This window comes from Loxodonta africana, chromosome 8 (assembly GCF_030014295.1).
Source record: "Loxodonta africana isolate mLoxAfr1 chromosome 8, mLoxAfr1.hap2, whole genome shotgun sequence".
In the NCBI taxonomy this organism is placed as follows: domain Eukaryota; kingdom Metazoa; phylum Chordata; class Mammalia; order Proboscidea; family Elephantidae; genus Loxodonta; species Loxodonta africana.
Window position 1 is genome coordinate 38,246,029 of NC_087349.1, and position 20,533 is coordinate 38,266,561.

General features: G+C 37.0%; 1 protein-coding gene across 21 annotated transcripts in view; it reads left to right on the forward strand.

Annotated features, from left to right (window-relative positions):
* IMMP2L (inner mitochondrial membrane peptidase subunit 2) overlaps positions 1-20,533 on the forward strand; it is a 1,024,913-nt gene that overhangs the window by 426,585 nt on the left and 577,795 nt on the right. For 5 of the 21 annotated variants that reach the window (XM_064289815.1, XM_064289816.1, XM_064289818.1 and 2 more), the window contains exon 4: positions 19,352-19,403. The exons of the other annotated variants lie outside the window; for them this stretch is intronic. In XM_064289815.1, the coding sequence (XP_064145885.1) occupies positions 19,352-19,403 (52 nt within the window). The remainder of the gene's footprint in view (positions 1-19,351; positions 19,404-20,533) is intronic. 21 annotated transcript variants of the gene reach the window in all.

Consider the following 20,533-nt stretch of genomic DNA (forward strand, 5'->3'; position numbering starts at 1 on the left):
GGTGTTAGGGAGGATTTGCTTTTCCCCCCAATCTGCAACACCACCTCTGCCATATTTGAAGTGTCCGTGGTGGCCTGGATCCATTTCTGTGCTCTCTACTCTGTCCCGTTAGTCTACCGGTCAGTCTCTGACCCAGTGCCATGCTGTTTCAATAATGATAGTCTCAGCGTGTGGTAAAAATCTTACTAACTCATACTTCTTTCTAAGGTATCTTTGTTATACTTCTACATGAATTCCAGGAATTAATTATTAAGTCCCACAAAAAAAACGTTTTTGTATACTTTTTTGAATTACTTTGAAGTAATATATTATTTGTCATAGATTTGCTATCTTCATAATATTTTCCCATCTGTGCATATGGAATAGGATTTTATTTATGTAGATCTAATATTTTATAATTTTCTCCATAATATTATTGAATATATTTGGCTCCTAGGTATGCATATGTTCCTAGGTACAACGTATATCCTATATATATTACATACCATGTTTGTTGTTGTAGTTACTGTGTATAGAATATTTTTATTTAAAAAAATACACTGACTTGTTTATTACTTTTATATAGGAAGTCTGTACGTTTTGTTTTGTAATTTTACAACTAAGTACTTTTTGAAGTCTCCCACACCCCTTCGCCCCAATACTTTGCTATAGATTCTATTAGATTTTTCTCTTTGGGCAGCCATAACATCTACAGATATAGATAATGCTTTACAATTCATATAATTTTAAGTTTTTTATAGTCTTGTGGCATTGACTAGGATCTCCAGTGCAATAGAAGCACTGAAATTGCTGTCTTTCTCTTTCTCTTTGTCTTGTTTTTGCTTTATTGATGATGTGACTAAAGGTTTAGTTTAATTATGGTATTTTCTGTAGGGTCTTGAGAGATACTCTATCTAGTTATGAATGGTTCCTTTTATTGCTTGTTTGTGAAATATTTTTTTCATGAATATTCAAGTTAACGTATGCTTTTCTTGAATTCACTGAAATGATAAAGACCTTTTCTGATAGTGAATCATCTTTACCATCCTGTGATTATATCTACCTTCTTCTATATCTGGATATTTCAAAGGTATTTCTCTGAAATATGCAGAAACATCATTAGATTTGTTTTAAAATTCCAAGTTGAAGTTTTCTCTTCTAACTGGTTATCGAACAATATTTTACTTTTCATCTTTTATATCTTATAGGTATTTTATTTCTTAGGTAAATTGTAAATGGAAGCTCAATTAAACTTTGAAATTAATTTCTTTTGTGGGTCTTTGCTGTTTTAATATGAATGGGACTAGTAAATGGCTCATTAAAACTGGAAAACATTAATAGAAAATTGGCATAGTTCATTTAGTAGAACTTGAAGAAACACTGCAGGCATGAATTTATATCTAAAAATTAGGTTCAGAATTTATCTTGTGAAATTTCTTTTCCCATTAACCATTTATTAGCTTCAGAGAAAAGAAATTAAAATATTTACATTGCCTGAACCATTCTGAAACTACTATAAGATCTCTTACTTGTTTGTTCACATTTATACCTCATTTATTTCCATAAACGATTTGAGAAAGGTTTTCAGAATAAACACGATAAAAACAGGACCAAAAAAGATGACAACATGATTAAGTTTCTGTTAAATAGAGCAGAAAAATTAGTGGTGCCGTTTAATTATTGCAGTTGGACGTTGAGTTCAGATCAGAGAATCTTGACAGCTAAGGCGAAATGACAAATCGGTTAGGTGTGATTGCACTATTTGATAAGAGAAAACATCCTAAAAAATTTATAAACAACGATAGAGCCTCACTTAACTTGACCAATATGTAACTCAATTTTATGGCATCAGTAGGGCTAATTTTTGTGTTGAACTAACCCTATTTACTTAAACTTAATGTAGCGGTAAAAACAACAGCTCAAACTAGTGCAGGGCTACTTAGTATTTTTGTTTAAAATTCGGTGTCCTGGTCTAACTCCCAGAAATTCTGGTCCATTAGGGCTTGAGAAGGCCTGAGAATCAGCGTGTTGGACATTGCAGATAGTACTAAGACCCTGCTTTGAGAAATGGTGCCTCAAACAAACAAGCAAACAAAACTGCTGTAATTGGATCAGTATTCCATACTTTATAACCAGTTGCCTGCTGCTGATTCTAATTGATTCCAATTCATGGTGACCCTATGTGTTTCAGAGTAGAACTGTACTCCATAGGGTTTTCAATGGCTGTGGCCTTTGGGAAGTAGAGCACCAGGCCTTTCTTCTGAGGTGCCTCTGGGTGGATTAGATCCATCAGCCTCTCGATTAGGAGCTGAGTGCTTTACCATTTATGCTACTTTATAAAGAGGCTTTTAAAGTTTTTCAGTAGCCTGGTATTTCAAAGATGAGTAGCTTAGAAATTTCCACTTAAAAATAACTTGGGAAAGCTAATAGCTAAACCCAATCATTATATGTCATTTCAATAGTTGATTTAGTAAATCGCCTTGCAGTTTTTTCCACTGTGCTTAATACTTTTATTTTCTTAAGTATCTTTTTAACTTCCTTAACACTTATCTTGGTTATCTAGTGCTGCCGTAGCAGAAATACCACAAGTGGATGGCTTTAACAAAGAGAAATTTATTCTCTCACAGCCCAGGAGGCTAGAAGCCCCAATCCAGAGCTCCAACCCTAGGGGAAGTCTTTATTTCTGTTTTAGTTCTGGAGGAAGGTGCTTGTCATCAGTCTTCCCTTGGTCTAGGAGCTTCTCTACGCAGGAACCTCAAATCCAAAGGATGTGCTGTGTTCCTGGCGCTGCTGTCTTGGTGGTATGAGGTCCCCGTGTCTCTCTGCTCGCTTCTCTCTTTTATATCTCAAAAGGGATTGGTTTAAGTCACAATCTAGTCTTGTATATATCATCAACATAACTGCCACGAGTCCTTCACGTTAACGTCATAATGATAGGTTTCACAACACACAGGAAAATCACATCTGGTGACAAAATGGTGGACAATCATTGGTGGGGAATTGTGGCCTAACCAAATTGACACATATTTTGGGGGGACACAAGTCAATACATAATAACCCTTCACTAGTTTTAGTGGCTCAATATAAGCGGCTTTTTAATTTGTGTAGATCTTCTCAGTTGTAGAAGTATTTATGTCTGTTTTTAAGCAGAACCCTGGGATTAAAAAAAAGTTATGTATATATAAACATATATATGTATATATATGATATAAAAATAAAACCCAGAGTAGTCGAGTTGATTCTGACTTATAACAACCCTATAGGACAGAGTAACTGCCCCATATGGTTTCCAAGGGGTGCCTGATGGATTCGAACTCTCGACCTTTTGGTTAGGAGTTGAACTCTTAACCACTACACTATCAGGGTTTCCTATATAAAAATAGCGTGTATTATTTCGGGCAGCCCTACTCTGTCCTATAGGGTTGCCATGAGTTGGAATTGACTCGATGGCAGTGGGTTTGGTTTGTTTTGGTTTCTTTTAATATTTGAGGAGACAATTCCCTGATTTCCAAGATATATTACACTTTTACAATAACTGGCTTTAGCCAGGGGCCCAGATTTCAGAACTGTTCATGTGAGGTAACTCCCATGTGAGGGATTCTGACATACATAGTTCTGGCCTACAACTGATTATCCTGAAATAATTATCGGAAAGAACAGCTGTTTTAGTAAGTGATTAATTTCAAACCAGTACAGCCTCTTACAGATTATGCCGTCGTTGTTAGTTGCCATTGAGTAGATGCCGACTCATAGTGATCCCATGTACAACAGAACGAAATGCTGCCAGGTCCTGTGCCATCCTCAAATTGTTGCTGTGTTTGAGCTCATCGTTGTAGCCACTATGTCAGTCCATCTCATCGAGGGTCTTCCTTTTTTCACTGACCCTCTACTTTACCAAGCATGATTATAAACTAGGTTAATTGGAGACCTTCCAACAGTGAAGGCTTTTACAGCTCTTGTTTGATCAATGAAAGTATTTTGGATCTAGCTGAGTATATAGCCTTGGACATTTCTTTGATTTCTTTTAAGCCTATATGGGTAGCATTTCATTTATGTTGCCTGGGGTTTATTGGTGCAACTCCCTTTAACACTGTAATAGAAATAACTGATGAAAGTTTTGAAAATATGCTGCAATGTTATGATTTTGTTTCATTAAGTGTAGCAAATACAGATAGCACAGGTATAGGCATTCTTGAGTTGCAGCTCTCTCAGGAGGAAGACATTTATTTTCATAAGAATTGTGACATATTTAAGGATTGAACAGCTTAAAAGGGTATGTATAGAAATTGGTAGAACTTGTAAACCATTGGTTTACCAGGCCTGTTTGATGACTCGTGCAGGAAGACTTAGAACAGGAACAGAGAGACTTAGATCCCAGCTTGGAGCATTTGCTGACATTTTCGTATTTACTAAGATAATAGATGCTAGACTAAACAAGTCACATATAGCCTGTTTGAAGGGAAGGATGAATAAGGAGAGAAAATTCTCATTATTGTGCCTATGATTAAAATTTTCTGTCCAACATAGAGTCCTTTGAATTTCACTGCTATTAAAGCATAAAAAGGCAGCAGTATTTTCTGTAGCTCATTATTTTGAAAAGGAAAGTGAACAATATGAAAAATACCACTGTTTCCGAGCATTGTGATTTTTCATCTCAGAGAGATACTGAAGACCTCCAGTATTTAAAAATTCTCACCAGACATCTAAACTTTTCATAAACAGTACATTCAATCTTTATATAAAAAATGAGTCCTAGAATATGTAGGCAAGGATGATAGCTATTTCATCTATAATAGTTTTTCTTCCTTGTAGTAGAATTTCATTTGTAGTGATTATTCTTTAAGTTCATGGTTTTAAGATGAAAGATTTCCTGAAATCACTTAAATTGGTTCTAATCAATATAAAATACATTAGTTTTAGTTATTGTTTGGAAAAGGTAAAGAAGGTAGGATCATTCAGTTAAGAACCTCTTTCTGACCCAGTAGGCATTATAGTTGCTTTCCTTGATGATTCTGACTCATGGTGATCCCATGTTTGTCAGGGTACAACTGTGTCCATAGAGCTTTTAATGGTTTGTTTTTTGGAAGCAGATTGCCAGGTCTTTCTTCTGAGGCGTCTCTGCGTGGATTTGAACCTCCAACTTTAGGTATAGCAATAGAGCGCATTAACCATTTGCACCACTCAGAGACTCCTTTTTTTTTTTTTTAACCTACATTACCCTTATTTTCTTCATACAGCTGCTTTTCTCCCCTCAAATGCTTCAGGGGGAGCTGAGCTCAATCCCAGCTCCAGGGGTGGGGTCAATTTGTCTGAAGCAAATGCCATCGCTCCTTCCTCTAATTGTCTGACATGAAATGGTTCATGTGGCGAATTTAAGACAATGATGTTAGGAGTAATGTTTCTGGTGCCTTCTTGGAAAGATTGTCCTTATTCTTACTGGGAGAGCTTCCAAAACTGATTTCTTTATCTCCTTTTGGGCTATTGGCTGCCATGCTAATACCAAAAGGAGAATTTGCTTTAGAATAAAGACTATGCATGGCAGAGCAAAGAAAAGGGGTGGGAGTATGGGCTTGGTTCTTCAGGACACTGCTCAGTCCTCAGATGGGATGAATCTGTCCTGAGGGCTGCTCTGCCCCCCCAGACTAACTCCTAAGTTTCTGTTGGGTGAGTCTGTAAATGTTATTATTAAAGCCATTTTAAATTAGGGTTTTTGCTACCTGGAGCCCAAAACATCCCAAATGGTATACTAAGTATTCTTAACCATGATCTTTTCTCCCATTGTATCTTTGAGGTTATATATAGAGCAAAGGAAAGAGAAATAAAGAAAAGGAAAAGAAAAAATTATAGGATGGTTTGCAGTTTTGTGTAAGTGATGGAATTGATAAGGACTCCCTCTCAAAGAGAAACCATAGTTCTGGTGATGTAGCTTATTATCTTTTTTCTTCTATCACAAACTTTGTATCACTGATACCTCCATCCATAGGATGGATGTAAGAGATGCTGTGCTTCAACCATATAACTAATGTTCAAATTCAAGAAGCCCATAGGAAGCATCTCCCTCTACCAGCATTCCAGATAGTTAATAACATATCAGAGTTTTCTAGTGTCTGGTGACAAAGAGAAGACATTTTTCTTCTTTCTCTTTCTCAAATATTCATTGAGAACTTATGTGCCAGGCACTGTGTTAGATAATAAATGACTCAGAGACCCCTGCCTCTGTGGAGTTTACATTCTATGGTGGACACTTCATAAACATCTTCAGAATTTCAAGTTGGGATCTACTACATAATAACCAAACCAAACCCATTGCCATTGAGTCTATTCCAACTTATAGAGAACTTATAGTACAGAGTAGAACTGCCCCGTTGGGTTTCCAGGGAGCAGCTGGTAGATTCAAACTGCCGACTTTTTGGTTAGCAGCCAAACTCTTAACCAATGTGCCATCTCAAATAGAAGGTAGGGACTGCCATTTAAAAAAATGTTCACATTCTTTAATTTGCTAGAGATATTGGAATATCCCAGGAATAAGTCTCCGCTTTCTATCATTGTTTAAAATAAATTTCCTTGTCTTTGAGTTTTCTCTGAGTGCATTGGTCTGTACTACATGGCTTTGTGGTCTGTTTACTTCTGGTTTAGCCTTTGATCCACTGTGTACTATTATTCTATTCTCACAACTGTGATGCTTTTAGCATTGTATAACTATCAAAAATCCATTAAAAGTAATCTTAACAAAGGGCATCAACACCATTTTTCTTTATACTGATGGTGGTTATTAGGACCAGAGATATCATTGCTGATGTCAGGTCGATCCTGGCTGAAAGCAGAGAATACTAGAAAGATGTTTACTTGTGTTTTATTGACTATGCAAAGCCATTCAACTGTGTGGGTCATAACAAATTATTGATAACATTGTGAAGAATGGAAATTCCAGAATACTTAATTATACTCATGAGGAACCTGTAAATCAAATCAAGAGGCAGTTATTCAAACAGAACGAGGGGATACTGAGTGGTTTAAAGTCAGGAAAGGTGTGCGTCAGGGTTGTATCCTTTCACCATACTTATTCAATCTGTATGCTGGACACATAATCCGAGAAGCAGGACCATCCATGTAAAGAAAAATGGGGCATCAGGATTGGAAGGAGAATTAATAACAACTTGCGATATGCAGATGACACAGCCTTGCTTGCTGAAAGTGAAGAGGACTTGAAGCACTTACTGATGAAGATCAAAGACCACAGCCTTCAGCATGGATTACACCTCAACATAAAGAAAACAAAAATCCTCACAACTGGACCAATGAGCAACATCATGATAAATGGAGAAACGATTGAAGTTGTCAAGGACTTCATTTTACTTGGATCCACAATTAACAGCCATGGAACCAGCAGTCAAAAAATCAAAAGATGTGTTGCATTGGCCAAATCTGCTGCAGAAGACCTCTTTAAAGTGTTTAAAAACAAAGATGTCACCTTGAAGACTAAGATGCGCCTGACCCAAGCCATGGTGTTTTCAATTGCCTCATTTGCATGCCAAAGCTGGACGATGAATAAGGAAGACCGAAGAAGAATTGACACCTTTGAATTGTGGTCTTGGTGAAGACTATTGAATATACCATGGATGGCCAAAAGAATGAACAAATCTGTCTTGGGAGAAGTACAACCAGAATGCTCCTTAGAAACAAGGATGACGAGACTACGTTTTACATACTTCAGACACGTTATCATGAGGGATTAGTCTCTTGAGAGGGACATCAAGCTTGGAAGAAGGTCAGCGAAAATGAGGGAGACCCTCAATGAGATGGATTGACACAGTGGTTGCAGCAGTGGGTTCAAGCATAACGACAATTGTGAGGATGGCGCAGCAACAATTGTGAAGATGGGCGTTTTGTTCTGTTGTACATAGGGTCTCTATGAGTCAGAACTGACTCCACGGCACCTAACAACAACAGTTATTAGAAACATATACTGAAAAGTGAAAACAGATTAGGATAGCCTTATAAATGGATTATTTAAAACAACCATCATAATTTGTTTTTGCTATATTGATGTCATGCATGCTATTAGATATCTTTTTATCTTTAATACTTGCTGCTTTGTTTGAAGGACTGACTCTAAGTTGATTCTAATTAGAATATAAAACATACCAGTTTTAGTTGTTGGTTATAAAAGGAAAACGTAAAGAAAATAGGATAATTTAGTTAGAATCTCTTTCTGACCTAGTGGACCTTGTATTGCCTACTCAGCATCCATTCCCCTTTGTCCCATAGTTGTTATTTTTGTAATGTGTTTTATCACCTAAACAAGTTAATATGCAAAAGTAGTCCTCATTTAAAAAAAAAAAAATTCCTCTTTAGGTCTTGGTTATTACTCCACGTAACTTTACTCAATAGTTACTATGGGGAAGCTATTTACCAAATATTAAGATTACAGCTTTGAAATCAGTTGGAATACTATAGAAGTAAACAGATTATATGATGATAATGTAGTGGCTGTGTGAAAATAATTCAAAGATACATTACAAAGAATTCCTGCCCTCAAGAAACTGAAAATATAATAATTATACCTTTCTGGTCCCTGTGCCTTCCTTTCAAATAACTCTTACTTGAGACATGACAGCAACATTTAGAATAAAAAAAAAAAAAAAGCTGTTGCCATTGAGTCAATTCCGACTTGTAGTGACCTAGGACAGAGTAGAACTGCCCCATAAGATTTCCAAAGAGCAGCTGGTGGATTAGAACTGCTGACCTGTTGGTTGGCAGCCAGGCTCTTAACCGCTCAGCCATCAGGCCTCCAACATTTAGAATAGCTTTGATAAATGAGTGAACTACCTATGGGTATGTATGTGTCATCAAAGGAGATTAGAAGCAAAATACCTCTACATCATCACTTATGAAATTTTTTAAAACAACATAATACTTTAATAACACGATGTAACATATCTTAATTAAACTTTATGATTTACATATTAATAATAAGAAAAAACCCAAACTAAACCCATTGCCGTCAAGTTGATTATGACTCATAGCGACCCTTTGGGACAGAGTAGAACTGCCCCATGGGGTTTTCAAGGAGCGGCTGGTGGATTTGAACTGCCAACATTATAGTTAACAGAACTCTTAACCACGGCACAACCAAGGCTCCACCCAAGGGTTAGCCATAAAAATAGGCACTTCTGGAAATATCCCAGGTTTGAGCTACTCTGGCCTGCTGAGTTAATTCTTTCTTGCACACTCGAGAACAGAGTTTTGCTTTCTCTTTGATCTTGTCTTAATCTATCAATTACTAGTCTCATTAGAATTTATGTTTATATTATAGATTTATATTAAAAATCTAATCTTTGCTTCAAGTATTATAAGCTTTTTACTTTGTTGGTTCTGAGTGCCGAGAACTGCCAACATGAGAATGTGACATAAACTAGCTACGCTAATTGTCAGAGTATTTAAATTCTCCAGTTACTATAACTAAGTTTATCCATATCCAAGTACTTACCAGTTATGTTGGATCACTTTGTACAGCATCATTCCCTTTGTGGTTCAAATGGGAAGAAAACAAGACTTCTCTACAGGTATATAAATATTTGTGGCCAAGCCTAAACCTTCTTAAGTGGGCTTTACCAATTGGAGGCTGCTAGGACACTTCTATACTCTTTAGACTAGACCAGATTATAGAAAGCTATTTAAAAAATAGTGCACAGTTTATTTTGTTTGTTTAGTGATTTTATTATAAAGAGATGTAGGGTATTATCTTCATTTATTACAAAAACCTCCACAAATTGAAGGTCATTTTCATAAACTTAATATAAAATTTGTAAAAGCTGATGTAAAATTGTAAACGTAGAAGAGAAGGCACTCAATTCAATGTAAACATTTTGTATGACTAAGACTTGTACGCTACAAGTGCACATACGGACAAATAGACATCCCCATAGTATCATAACTGCTCTATTTTGTTGAAGGTGGGGAAAAGTGGCCCAGCCCTATCAATCATATGCTAGAGCCCTTTTATGTTATGGTCTTGTTGTTAGGTGCCATGGAGTCAGTTCCAACTCATAGTCACCCTGTGTACAACGGAATGAAAAACTATCCGGTCCTGTGCCATCCTCACAACCTTTGTTATACTTGAGCTCATTGTTGCAGCCACTGTGTCAGTCCATCTCGTTGAGGGTCTTCCTCTTTTTCACTGACCCTCTACTTTACCAAGCATGATGTCCTCCATTGACTGATTCCTCCTGATAACATGTCCAAAGTATATGAGACGTAATCTTGACATGTTTGCTTCTAAGGAGCGTTCTGGTTGTACTTCTTCTAAGACAGAATTGTTCGTTCTTTTGGCAGTTCATGGTATGTTCAATATTCTTAGCCAACACCACAATTCAAAGGCATCAGTTCTTCTTTGGTCTTCCTTATGGTTTTATTCTAATGAAAAAAGAAAAACAAACAAACAATGTAATAACTTTCATTATTGGCATTGACATTGACATTCAGTATTACCATTTCAAGGAGTACCTTCTCTAGCTCCCTTAGGGAAATCAATAATAATGTAGAGTAACAATTATCAATCTTTCTTCCTTTCTCCTCTTTTTTTTTTAAATGGTGCTTTAGATGAAGGTTTACAGAGCAAATTAGTTTCTCGTTAAACATTAGTACACAAATTGTTTTGTGACATTGGTTGCCAACCCTGCAATGTGTCAATACTCCCTCCTTCTCAGCCTTGGGTTGCCTATTGCCAGCTTTCCTGTCTTCTCCTGCTTTCTTGTCCTTGCCCCTGGGCTGGTGTGTCCATTTAGTCTTATTTTGTTTTATGGAACTGTCTAATCCTTGGCTGCAGGATGATCCTCAGGAGTGACTTCAGTACTGAGTTAAAAGGGTTTCCGGGGGCCATAATCTCTGGGTTTCTCCAGTCTCTGCTAGACCAATAAATCTGGTTCTTTTTTTTGAGTTAGAATTTTGTTTTATATTTTTCTCCTGCTCTGTCCAGGACCCTCTATTGTGATCTCTGTCAGAGCAGTCAGTGGTGGTAGCTGGGCACCATCTAGTTATGCCGGACTCAGTCTGGTGGAGGCTGTGGTAGTTGTAGCCCATTAGTCCTTTGGACTAATGTTTCCCCTTTGCCTTGGTTTTCTTCATTCTTCCTTGCTTCAGATGGTGTGGGACCAGTGGAATATCTTAGATGGCTGCTCAGAAGCTTTTAAGACCCGACGCTACTCACCAAAGTAGGATGTAGAACATTTTCTTTATAAACTCTGTTATGCTAGTTGAGCTAGATGTCCCCCAAGACCATGGTGCCCAACCCTCAGCCTCGTAATTTGGTCCCTCAGGGAATTTGGATGTGTCTGTTAAGCTGCCATGACCTTGCCTTGGTCAAGTTGTGCTGACTTCCCCAGTATTGAGTACTGTCTTACCCCTCACCAAAGTTACTATTTCTCTTGTCTATTGCCTAGTTAGTGTTTTTCCCTCCCCAGGCCTCCCCTCCCTCATGATCATCAAAGATTGTTTTCTTTCTGTGTGTAAACCTTTACGTGAGTTTTTATAATAGTGGTCTCTTACAGTATTTGTCCTTTTGTGATTGACCTATGTCACTCAGCAGAATGCCCTCCAAGTTCATCCATGTTGGGAGATGTTTTGCAGGTTCATCATTGTTCTTTATTGTTTTGTTTGTGTTTATGTACCGTAGTTTGTTTATCCATTCATCTATTAATGGAGCACTTATGTGATTTCCATCCTTTTGCTATTGTGAATAATGCTGCAGTGAACATGGGTGCAAGAGAATGAACATGGATGTGTGTCAGTAATATTTCTGACCAAAGAGAATTTGTTCCTTAAAAAGAAATCGTACACATTTGTCTTGAGTCCCCTTTTCCAATAGCTTTTAAATTCTTCCTGTTACATTAACAAAAACTTCTAGAATGTGCTAAAATTTTACTAATGCTTGTATCTTTTGGTTGTCCCAATCAGGGACATTATAACTCTACCTTTTTTTTTCTGTGCGTGTGTTTGTGTACACACATGTCTATGTGCTCGTTTGTGCATGATCAGTCGATATGAACATCCTGAATAAGAATATACACCTACATTTATTTTTTTCAGAAATTTACAAAGGGAAAGTTTAAATGTGCCATTTGGAGTTTTGCTTCAAATATTTTAAAAAGCAGATCATCTGCATAATTTGATAAAATGCCTTTTCTTTTGCTTCTTTCTCCCCTCAAAGACACTTGCTTTTCTCACTGGCAGATTTCAAAATGCTTATGTAGGTGACAGGATATAAAGTCGTAAAATCAGGCCTTCTGAAGTTGAAAGACTTATTTTTTGAAATGATGCTCTTTTGATGAACTGCTTTTCTAATATTTGCATTTTTTTAGTGCCTCCGAAGGTAGAATTAGACTTCTCATCTTTTGTCCAAAAGATTTTAGAATCTCAGAAACTGTTTTCTTGCGAATTCTAATATTAGAGAAAATATTCCAAAAATTAAAGTTTAAAGCAAGTTTAAAATGTGGAATACATTTTGAACCATTTCCTCATTTACTGTGAAAGAAAGAAAATACAGACACAGTCCTCGATGATTTCTTCCTATTCCATCTCTATAGGCAATGTTTTAAAGCAACGTTTTTGTAAAGAGTATAACTCAAAGAAAAATCTGCTCGGGACCTTATGGAAGGAAGGTGAGATGACAAAATTGGTAACGTGTGACTCCATACTCTAGTGACAGAGAAGATAATTACAGTGAGTAAGCTGGAGTGATTTGGGGAGATAAATTGGAATTTTCCAAGAGAGAGTGACGAATGCATTTGTGAAAGAGAGGCAGACGGGGAAATGTTATTTTAGCCACATATTCTGGCCATACGTGATTTAAAGAGTATGAATTTCAAAAGGACAATAAAAAAGAAATTATAGTAATCAAGATAGGAAATGATTAAGGGATAGGAGAAAATTTCAGCTGAGAGAGAATGTGAAGATTAAGTATAAACTCCTAACAGTTTGGTTGACCAGTTAATGAGCACATTTACAAATGAGAAGTGTAGAAGGAACAAAAGGATGACTTCAACAGTTTTATGCAATAGCTAACCTCACTTTTATATTAGAATGAAAGTAGAATTTTAGCAGAAAATTTTCTGAAAGAAGGAAAAATAGTGTTTTGACAAAATTCCCTTCTGAGGTATCCCTAAAGATGAACATACTTTTCTTTTGTAGGTGCCTCTTTGTGGGTGGTCTCATACATTTTGTATTTAACCTTTCTTTTATGTTGAGAAAAATGATGAGAATTCAGGAAGGACAGAAAGTGTGTGTTGTTTTTGAAGTTAGACTAAATAGATACCTTTCATATGTTGCCTGTTTTTTGTGTGTAGTAAATTTGATTTTGTGATGTAAAAATTGCTATGTTCACATAGCCTAGACTCTCTCCATCATTCTTGTTTGTGGAAAATGCTATTTGGTTGTTGGGTGCCATTTTGTCGATTCCAACACATCGCAACCCCATGTGATAGAGTACAACTGCCCCATCTGGTTTTCTTAGCTATACCCTTTACAGAAGCAGATTACCAGGTCTTTCTCCTGCAGAGCAACTGAGTGGGTTTGAACTGCCAGAGTTTCAGTTTGCTGTTGAGTTCTTGACCATTGTACTACCAAAGGAACCGCCAGTAAATAACTGTTACTTATTTGCCAGATATATTTGCTAGATGTGTTAACTGTGACAAAGCTGGGAAAGCTCTGGATTTTGGGTCTGAAGATTCAGAGTCAAGTCTGCTTTTGTAATAGCAGATTTTTGACTCTGAGTGAGGCCCTTAGTCTCTTTAGGCAAAAGGATATGGTTTTAAGTGTACACGGGCAGCTCTCTAAGGTAGAGGATAGCTAGCGTAGATGATTTGGAAGGCACCTACAATGCTGAGGAGATGGTACTTCTCCTTTTGCTGTTGTTGTTTTTCTGATACGCTTTTAATGTCTCTGTATGAAGGAACTGTGGACACTTTTAATCAATGGCAATCTATAAAGAGCACTGGGGTCTGTGGGAAACTGATGTCCGAATGCCCAAAGCTAAAGAGCATAGTTTCTCCTCAGCTCAAAGGGACTGTTGACATGTCGGAATGCAGGCCCAGTTCTCAGAACGACTAGTTTTACCTTTTAAAAGACTGAAATCTCTATTTTTCAGTGAGATTCCCTACATATATATATACGTATGTATGTATGTGTATGTATATATAAGTAATTTTGCCGCACTGCTGTGGGCCAAACAAAATAAGGCTGTGGGCCAGATCTGGCCTGTGGCTGCAGTGTGGGTCTTCTGCTTTAATTCACTTTTCACAGATATTTACCAAGCTCCTGATAACCTGCATGGCATTGTACTAGACTCTATTTAAATGTTGAATGACGCCCTTGGAAATTCTTAATATCCTATATTTTATTTAGGTGAGATTTAAACTTTTATGTAAATTTGAAAAGAAATTTTTTTTTTTTAGATCGACTGGGTTAAAAATAAAGTTCCCAATTTTATAGTACATGCTACTGAAGCATAAGGACTATACAGGAAAGGATGATTGATTTACTTTATTTAATTTGATTGAGCTATTGCCATAAAAAGGAGCCCTGGTGACGGGGTGGTTAAGCTCTGGGCTGCTAACCAAAAGGACAGGGGTTCAAATCCACTAGCCGTTCTGAGGGAGAAAGATGTGGCAGTTTGTTCCCGTAAAGATTACAGTCTTGGATAGTTCTACTCTGTCCTGAAGGGTCACTATGAGTCAGAATCGACTCAACAGGAAGGGGTTTTTGGTTTTATTGCCATAAATTTTGGGTTCAACCTTTCCTACAGAATTTTTGAATAAGGGAGAAAATGTAACTTTGAAAAAATATTTTGAATACTCAAAGGTGAAAGATGGTGAATTTTTCGAATTTTTTTTCTTTAAAATAAAATCAGTACTTACTACTTAATTGACTTGTGTATCTTTTAAAATATGTTTCTTTATTTTTAGCTCCTTAAACTTCACTTGTTCAACCTAACCAGTGCCTCTCCAAATTTCCATTTCATTTCAATCAATGAGACATGACCTCCTAAACACAAGGACGATACCATGGAGCCATCTTTGCTGCCTCCCTCTCCTTTTCCTTTCCTTTTTACATTCATTTATTTTTTCCAGTTTTAACAGTTCTGAAATGTATTCCAAATTAATCTTGATTTCAAATTTAAACTATCACTATATACAATCACATTTTAAACACAAAAAGTAACGCACGAAAAATGTACAATATAAAGTGTATGTGACACAGTAACAAAATGCATATCCATGAATCCACTATCCAGTCCAAGAACCGTAACATTATATGTATTCCAAATTGATTTCTTCCTTTCTACTCTCATTTTCAGAACTACAGTTAAGGATTTGTGTTTAATAACCCCTAAGTCTTCCACCTTGTTTTATATTATACTTTACAACTATACTATGTTTCTCTGCTAAGTTTGTCTTATGCTCTTGATCAGACGTGTTTTCAGGTTCCCTATCACCTACAGAATTTATTAGTAAATTATACTGAGCCTAATATTCAACACCTTTTTTTTTTAAATAATTTTTATTGTGCTTTAAGTGAAAGTTTACAAATCAAGTCAGCCTCTCACACAAAAACCCATATACACCTTGCTACACACTCCCAATTACTCTCCCCCTAATGAGACAGCCCGCTCTCTCCCTCCACTCTCTCTTTTTGTATCCATTTTGTCAGCTTCTAACCCCTTCCACCCTCTCATTTCCCCTCCAGGCAGGAGATGCCAACATAATCTCAAGTGTCCACCTGATCCAAGAAGCTCACTCTTCACCAGCATCCCTCTCCAACCCATTGTCCAGTCTAATCCATGTCTGAAGAGTTGGCTTTGGGAATGGTTCCTGTCCTGGGCCAACGGAAGGTCTGGGGGCCATGACCACCAGGGTCCTTCTAGTCTCAGTCAGACCATTAAGTCTGGTCTTATGAGAATTTGGGGTCTGCATCCCACTGCTCTCCTGCTCCCTCAGGGGTTCTCTGTTGTGTTCCCTGTCAGGGCAGTCACTGGTTGTAGCCGGGCACCATCTAGTTCTTCTGTTCTCAGGATGATGTAGTCTCTTATTCATGTGGCCCTTTCTGTCTCTTGGGCTTGTAATTACCTTGTGTCCTTGGTGTTCTTCATTCACCTTTGATCCAGGTGGGTTGAGACCAATTGATGCATTTTAGATGGCTGCTTGCTAGTGTTTAAGACCCCAGATGCCGCTCTTCAAAGTGGGATGCAGAATGTTTTCTTAATAGATTTTATCATGCCAGTTGACTTAGATGTCCCCTGAAACCATGGTCCCCAGACCCCTGCCCCTGCTACGCTGGCCTTCAAAGCATTCAGTTTATTCAGGAAACTTTTTGCTTTTGGTTTAGTCCAATTGTGCTGACCTGCCCTGTATTGTGTGCTGTCTTTCCCTTCACCTAAAGTTGTTCTTACCTACTATCTAATTATGAATGCCCCTTTCCCACCCTCCCTCCCTCCCCTCTCACGTAACCACAAAAGAATGTTTTCTTCTCAGTTTAAACTATTTCTCAAGTTCTTATAATAGTGATCTTATACAACTGACTAATTTCACTCAGTGTAATGGCTTCCAGGTTCTTCCATGTAATGAAATGTTTCACAGATTCCTCACTGTTCTTTATCGATGTGTAGTATTCCATTGTGTGAATATACTGTAATTTATTTATCCATTCATTCCTTGCTGGGCACCTTGGTTGCTTCCATCTTTTTGCTATTGTAAATAGTGCTGCAGTAAACATGGGTGTGCATATATCTGTTCATGTAAAGACTCTTATTTTTCTAGGATATATTCCGAGGAGTGGGATTGCTGGATCATATGGTAGTTCTACTTCTAGCTTTTGAAGGAAGCGCCAAATCGATTTCCAAAGTGGTTGTACCACTTGATATTCCCACCAGCAGTGTAGAAGTGTTCCAATCTCTCCACAGCCTCTCCAACATTTATTATTTTGTATTTTTTGGATTAATGCCAGCCTTGTTGGAGTGAGATGAAATCTTATTGTAGTTTTGATCCGCATTTCTCTAATGGCTAATGATCGTGAACATTTCCTCATATATCCGTTAGCTACCTGAATGTCTTCTTTAGTGAAGTGTCTATTCATATCTTTTGCCTGTTTTTTAATTCGCTTATTTGTCTTTTTGTAGTTGAGTTTTTGCAGTATCATGTAGATTTTAGAGATCAGGCGCTGATCAGAAACGTCATAGCTGAAAACTTTTTCCCAGTCTGTAGGTAGTCTTTTTACTCTTTTGGTGAAGTCGTTGGATGAGCATAAGTGTTTGATTTTTAGGGGCTCCCAGTTATCTAGTTTTCCTTCTACATTCTTAATAATATTTTGTTTATACTGTTTATGCCATGTATTAGAGCTCCTAACGTTGTCCCTATTTTTTCTTCTGTGATCTTTATCGTTTTAGATTTTATATTTAGGTCTTTGATCCATTTTGAGTTAGTTTTTGTGCATGGGGTGAGGTATGGGTCTTGTTTAATTTTTTTGCAGATGGATATCCAGTTATGCCAGCACCATTTGTTAAAAAGACATTTAGCTGTTTTGGGGCCTTTGTCAAATATCAGCTGCTCATATGTCGATGGATTTATGTCTGGATTATCAATTCTGTTCTATTGGTCCATGTATCTGTCGTTATACCAGTACCAGGCTGTTTTGACTACTGTAGTGGTATAATAGATTCCAAAATCAGGTAAAGTAAGGCCTCCCACTTTGTTCTTTCTCTTTCAGTAATGCCGTATTTGTCCGGGGCCTCTTTCCCTTCCATATGAAGTTGGTGATTTGTTTCTCCATCTCATTAAAGAATGTCTTTGGGATTTGGATGAGAATTGCATTAAATGTATAGATCGTTCTTGGTAGAATAGACATTTTTATAATGTTAAGTCTTCCTGTCCATGAGCAAGGTATGTTCTTCCACTTATGTAAGTCTCTTTTGGTTTCTTGCAGAAGTATAGTGTAGTTTTCTTTGTATAAGTCTTTTACATCTCTGGTAAGATTTATTCCTAAGTATTTTATCTTCTTGGGGGCTACTGTAAATGGTATTGTTTTGGTGATTTCCTCTTTGATGTTCTTTTTGTTGGTGTAGAGGAATGCAACTGATTTTTGTATGTTTATCTTGTATCCCGATACTCTGCTGAACTCTTGTATTGGTTTCAGTAGTTTTCTGGAGGATTCCTTAGGGTTTTCTGTGTATAAGATCATGTCATCTGCAAATAGAGATACTTTTACTTCTTCTTTGCCAATCTGGATGCCCTTTATTTCTTTATCTAGACGAATTGCTCTGGCTAGGACTTCCAGTACAATATTGAATAAGAGCGGTGATAAAGGGCATCCTTGTCTGGTTCCCAATCTCACTGGGAATGTTTTCAGGCTCTCTCCATTTAGGGTGAGGTTGGCTGTTGGGTTTGTGTAAGTGCCCTTTATTATGCTGAGGAATTTTCCTTCTATTCCTATTTTGCTGAGAGTTTTTATCATGAATGGGTGTTGAACTTTGTCAAATGCCTTTTCTGCATCAATCAATAAAATCATGTGATTCTTGTCTTTTGTTTTATTCATGTGGTGGATTACATTAATTGTTTTTCTAATGTTGAACCATCCCTGCATACTTGGTATGAATCCCACTTGGTCATGGTGAGTTATTTTTTTTATAGGTTGTTGAATTCTGTTGGCTAAAATTTTGTTGAGGATTTTTGCATCTACATTCATGAGGGATATAGGTCTATAATTTTCTTTTCTTGTGGTGTCTTTACCTGGTTTTGCTATCAGGGATATGGTGGCTTCATAGAAAGAGTTTGGTAATATTTCAACACCTTTTTGATCTGGCCCAGTCTATGATTCCAGTGTTATTCCCCAATATTCTTATTAAATTGCTGCATGCTTCAAATATCAAATGTCTTTCTTCCTTCCTTCTTTTCTTTTTCTGATGAAGCTATTGCTTTCTTCTTTCCACATTTTTGCTCATGAAGTTCCACTTTGAGCCATCCCCTGGAATGTTCTCTCCCCCAGCTCCCATAGTCAAAATCCCATTCTTCAGGACCTGTCTGAAATGCTTTTATATCCACAAAGACCAATCATGTGATGTTACTTTCTACTAAACACGTGTAGCACTCTCTCTGGCATTGCCTTGGAGTACTTATATTTTTCTTGTTTTCATATGCTTCATAAGCTTGCACAAAGCCTTGTATATAGAATGGATTTAATAAATACTTTGTTAAATGAGTTGGGCAAATAGAGCAATAGAAGTTAACATATTCTTGTTTTTTTTAAGAAAGATACAGAGAACTTCTGCTTAACTTATTATTATTATTATTTTTTAAATTCTACTTTGTCTTTTCATCCAAATTAGGTCCAGGAAAGGGCAGATGCCCTACCCACATCTACACTGCTGGGGGAAGAAGGTATCACAAATTTTCTCAAGTTCCAGTACTCTTTTCCATTTTACTTAATGTCCCAGTTCTTACTCTCAGAAAAATATTGTTTATTGCAAATTTGAAGATTTAACTTGGGGTTCTTATTTCAATGACCAGTGTCATAGCTTTAACAAACACCCCATAACCTGCCAGTAAAAAGGTCAGTTCTCTGGGCCAATGCGTAATTAAATGAATAAGTATCAGTGTGGTAATTCAGCCACACCACTACCATGCTTGAAATGCAGTTTCTGTTTTCTTTAAGATCTTCCCCTAAAGAGCATTACTGTTATTAAGGATATAAGTATAAGTAGATGCAGTAATTTTTGTATTTTTTAGCCAGTTGGTGAAACTAGAAAGGGAAACACACATATGTGTGATACTTAAAAATGTATAAAGCTCATAAAAAAGAAAGTATTTTCTATCTGTGATAGTGAGAAGACACCTTAATGGAGTTAAAAAGTAAGTTTGCAGATAATCTCTTAGAGTTTTCTAAGAATAATGAGGCACCTACCTGCCTGGTTGAAGAGACTTCTACCTAGAAACAGCAGAGTAGATAGGAGATTAGATGAGTTTTGAAAGCTTTTCCGGCTTTCAGTTTACATGTGAAACATACTCAGCTTGAAAACCACAAACTAATGAATAGAAAAACCAAACCAAACCCATTGCCATCAAGTCGTTCCAATTCATAGCGACCCTATAGGACAGAGTAGAACTGCCCAATAGAGTTTCCAAGGAGCACCTGGTGAATTCGAACTACTGACCTTTTGGTTAGCACTTAACCATTATGCTACCAGGCTTTCATAATTATTCTCCATCTTTAAAGAATTCTGTAATTTCTAGGACAAATATAGCAACTAAAACTCTACTGATCTTCACATCAGGAAGTCTCTTCCCATGCAAATGTTGAGGCTAATGTAATTTTAATTAAGGGAGTCAAGAACACGAAAACCAAATTCTCAATCAAAAGGAGCCACTTTAATCCAGAAAAAAACAAACAAACTAAAAAGCATTGCTACTGATTCTGACTCAGAGTGACCCTATAGGACAGAGTAGAACTGCCCCATAGGGCTTCTGAGGAGTGGCTGATGAATTTGAACTGTTGACCTTTGGTTAACAGC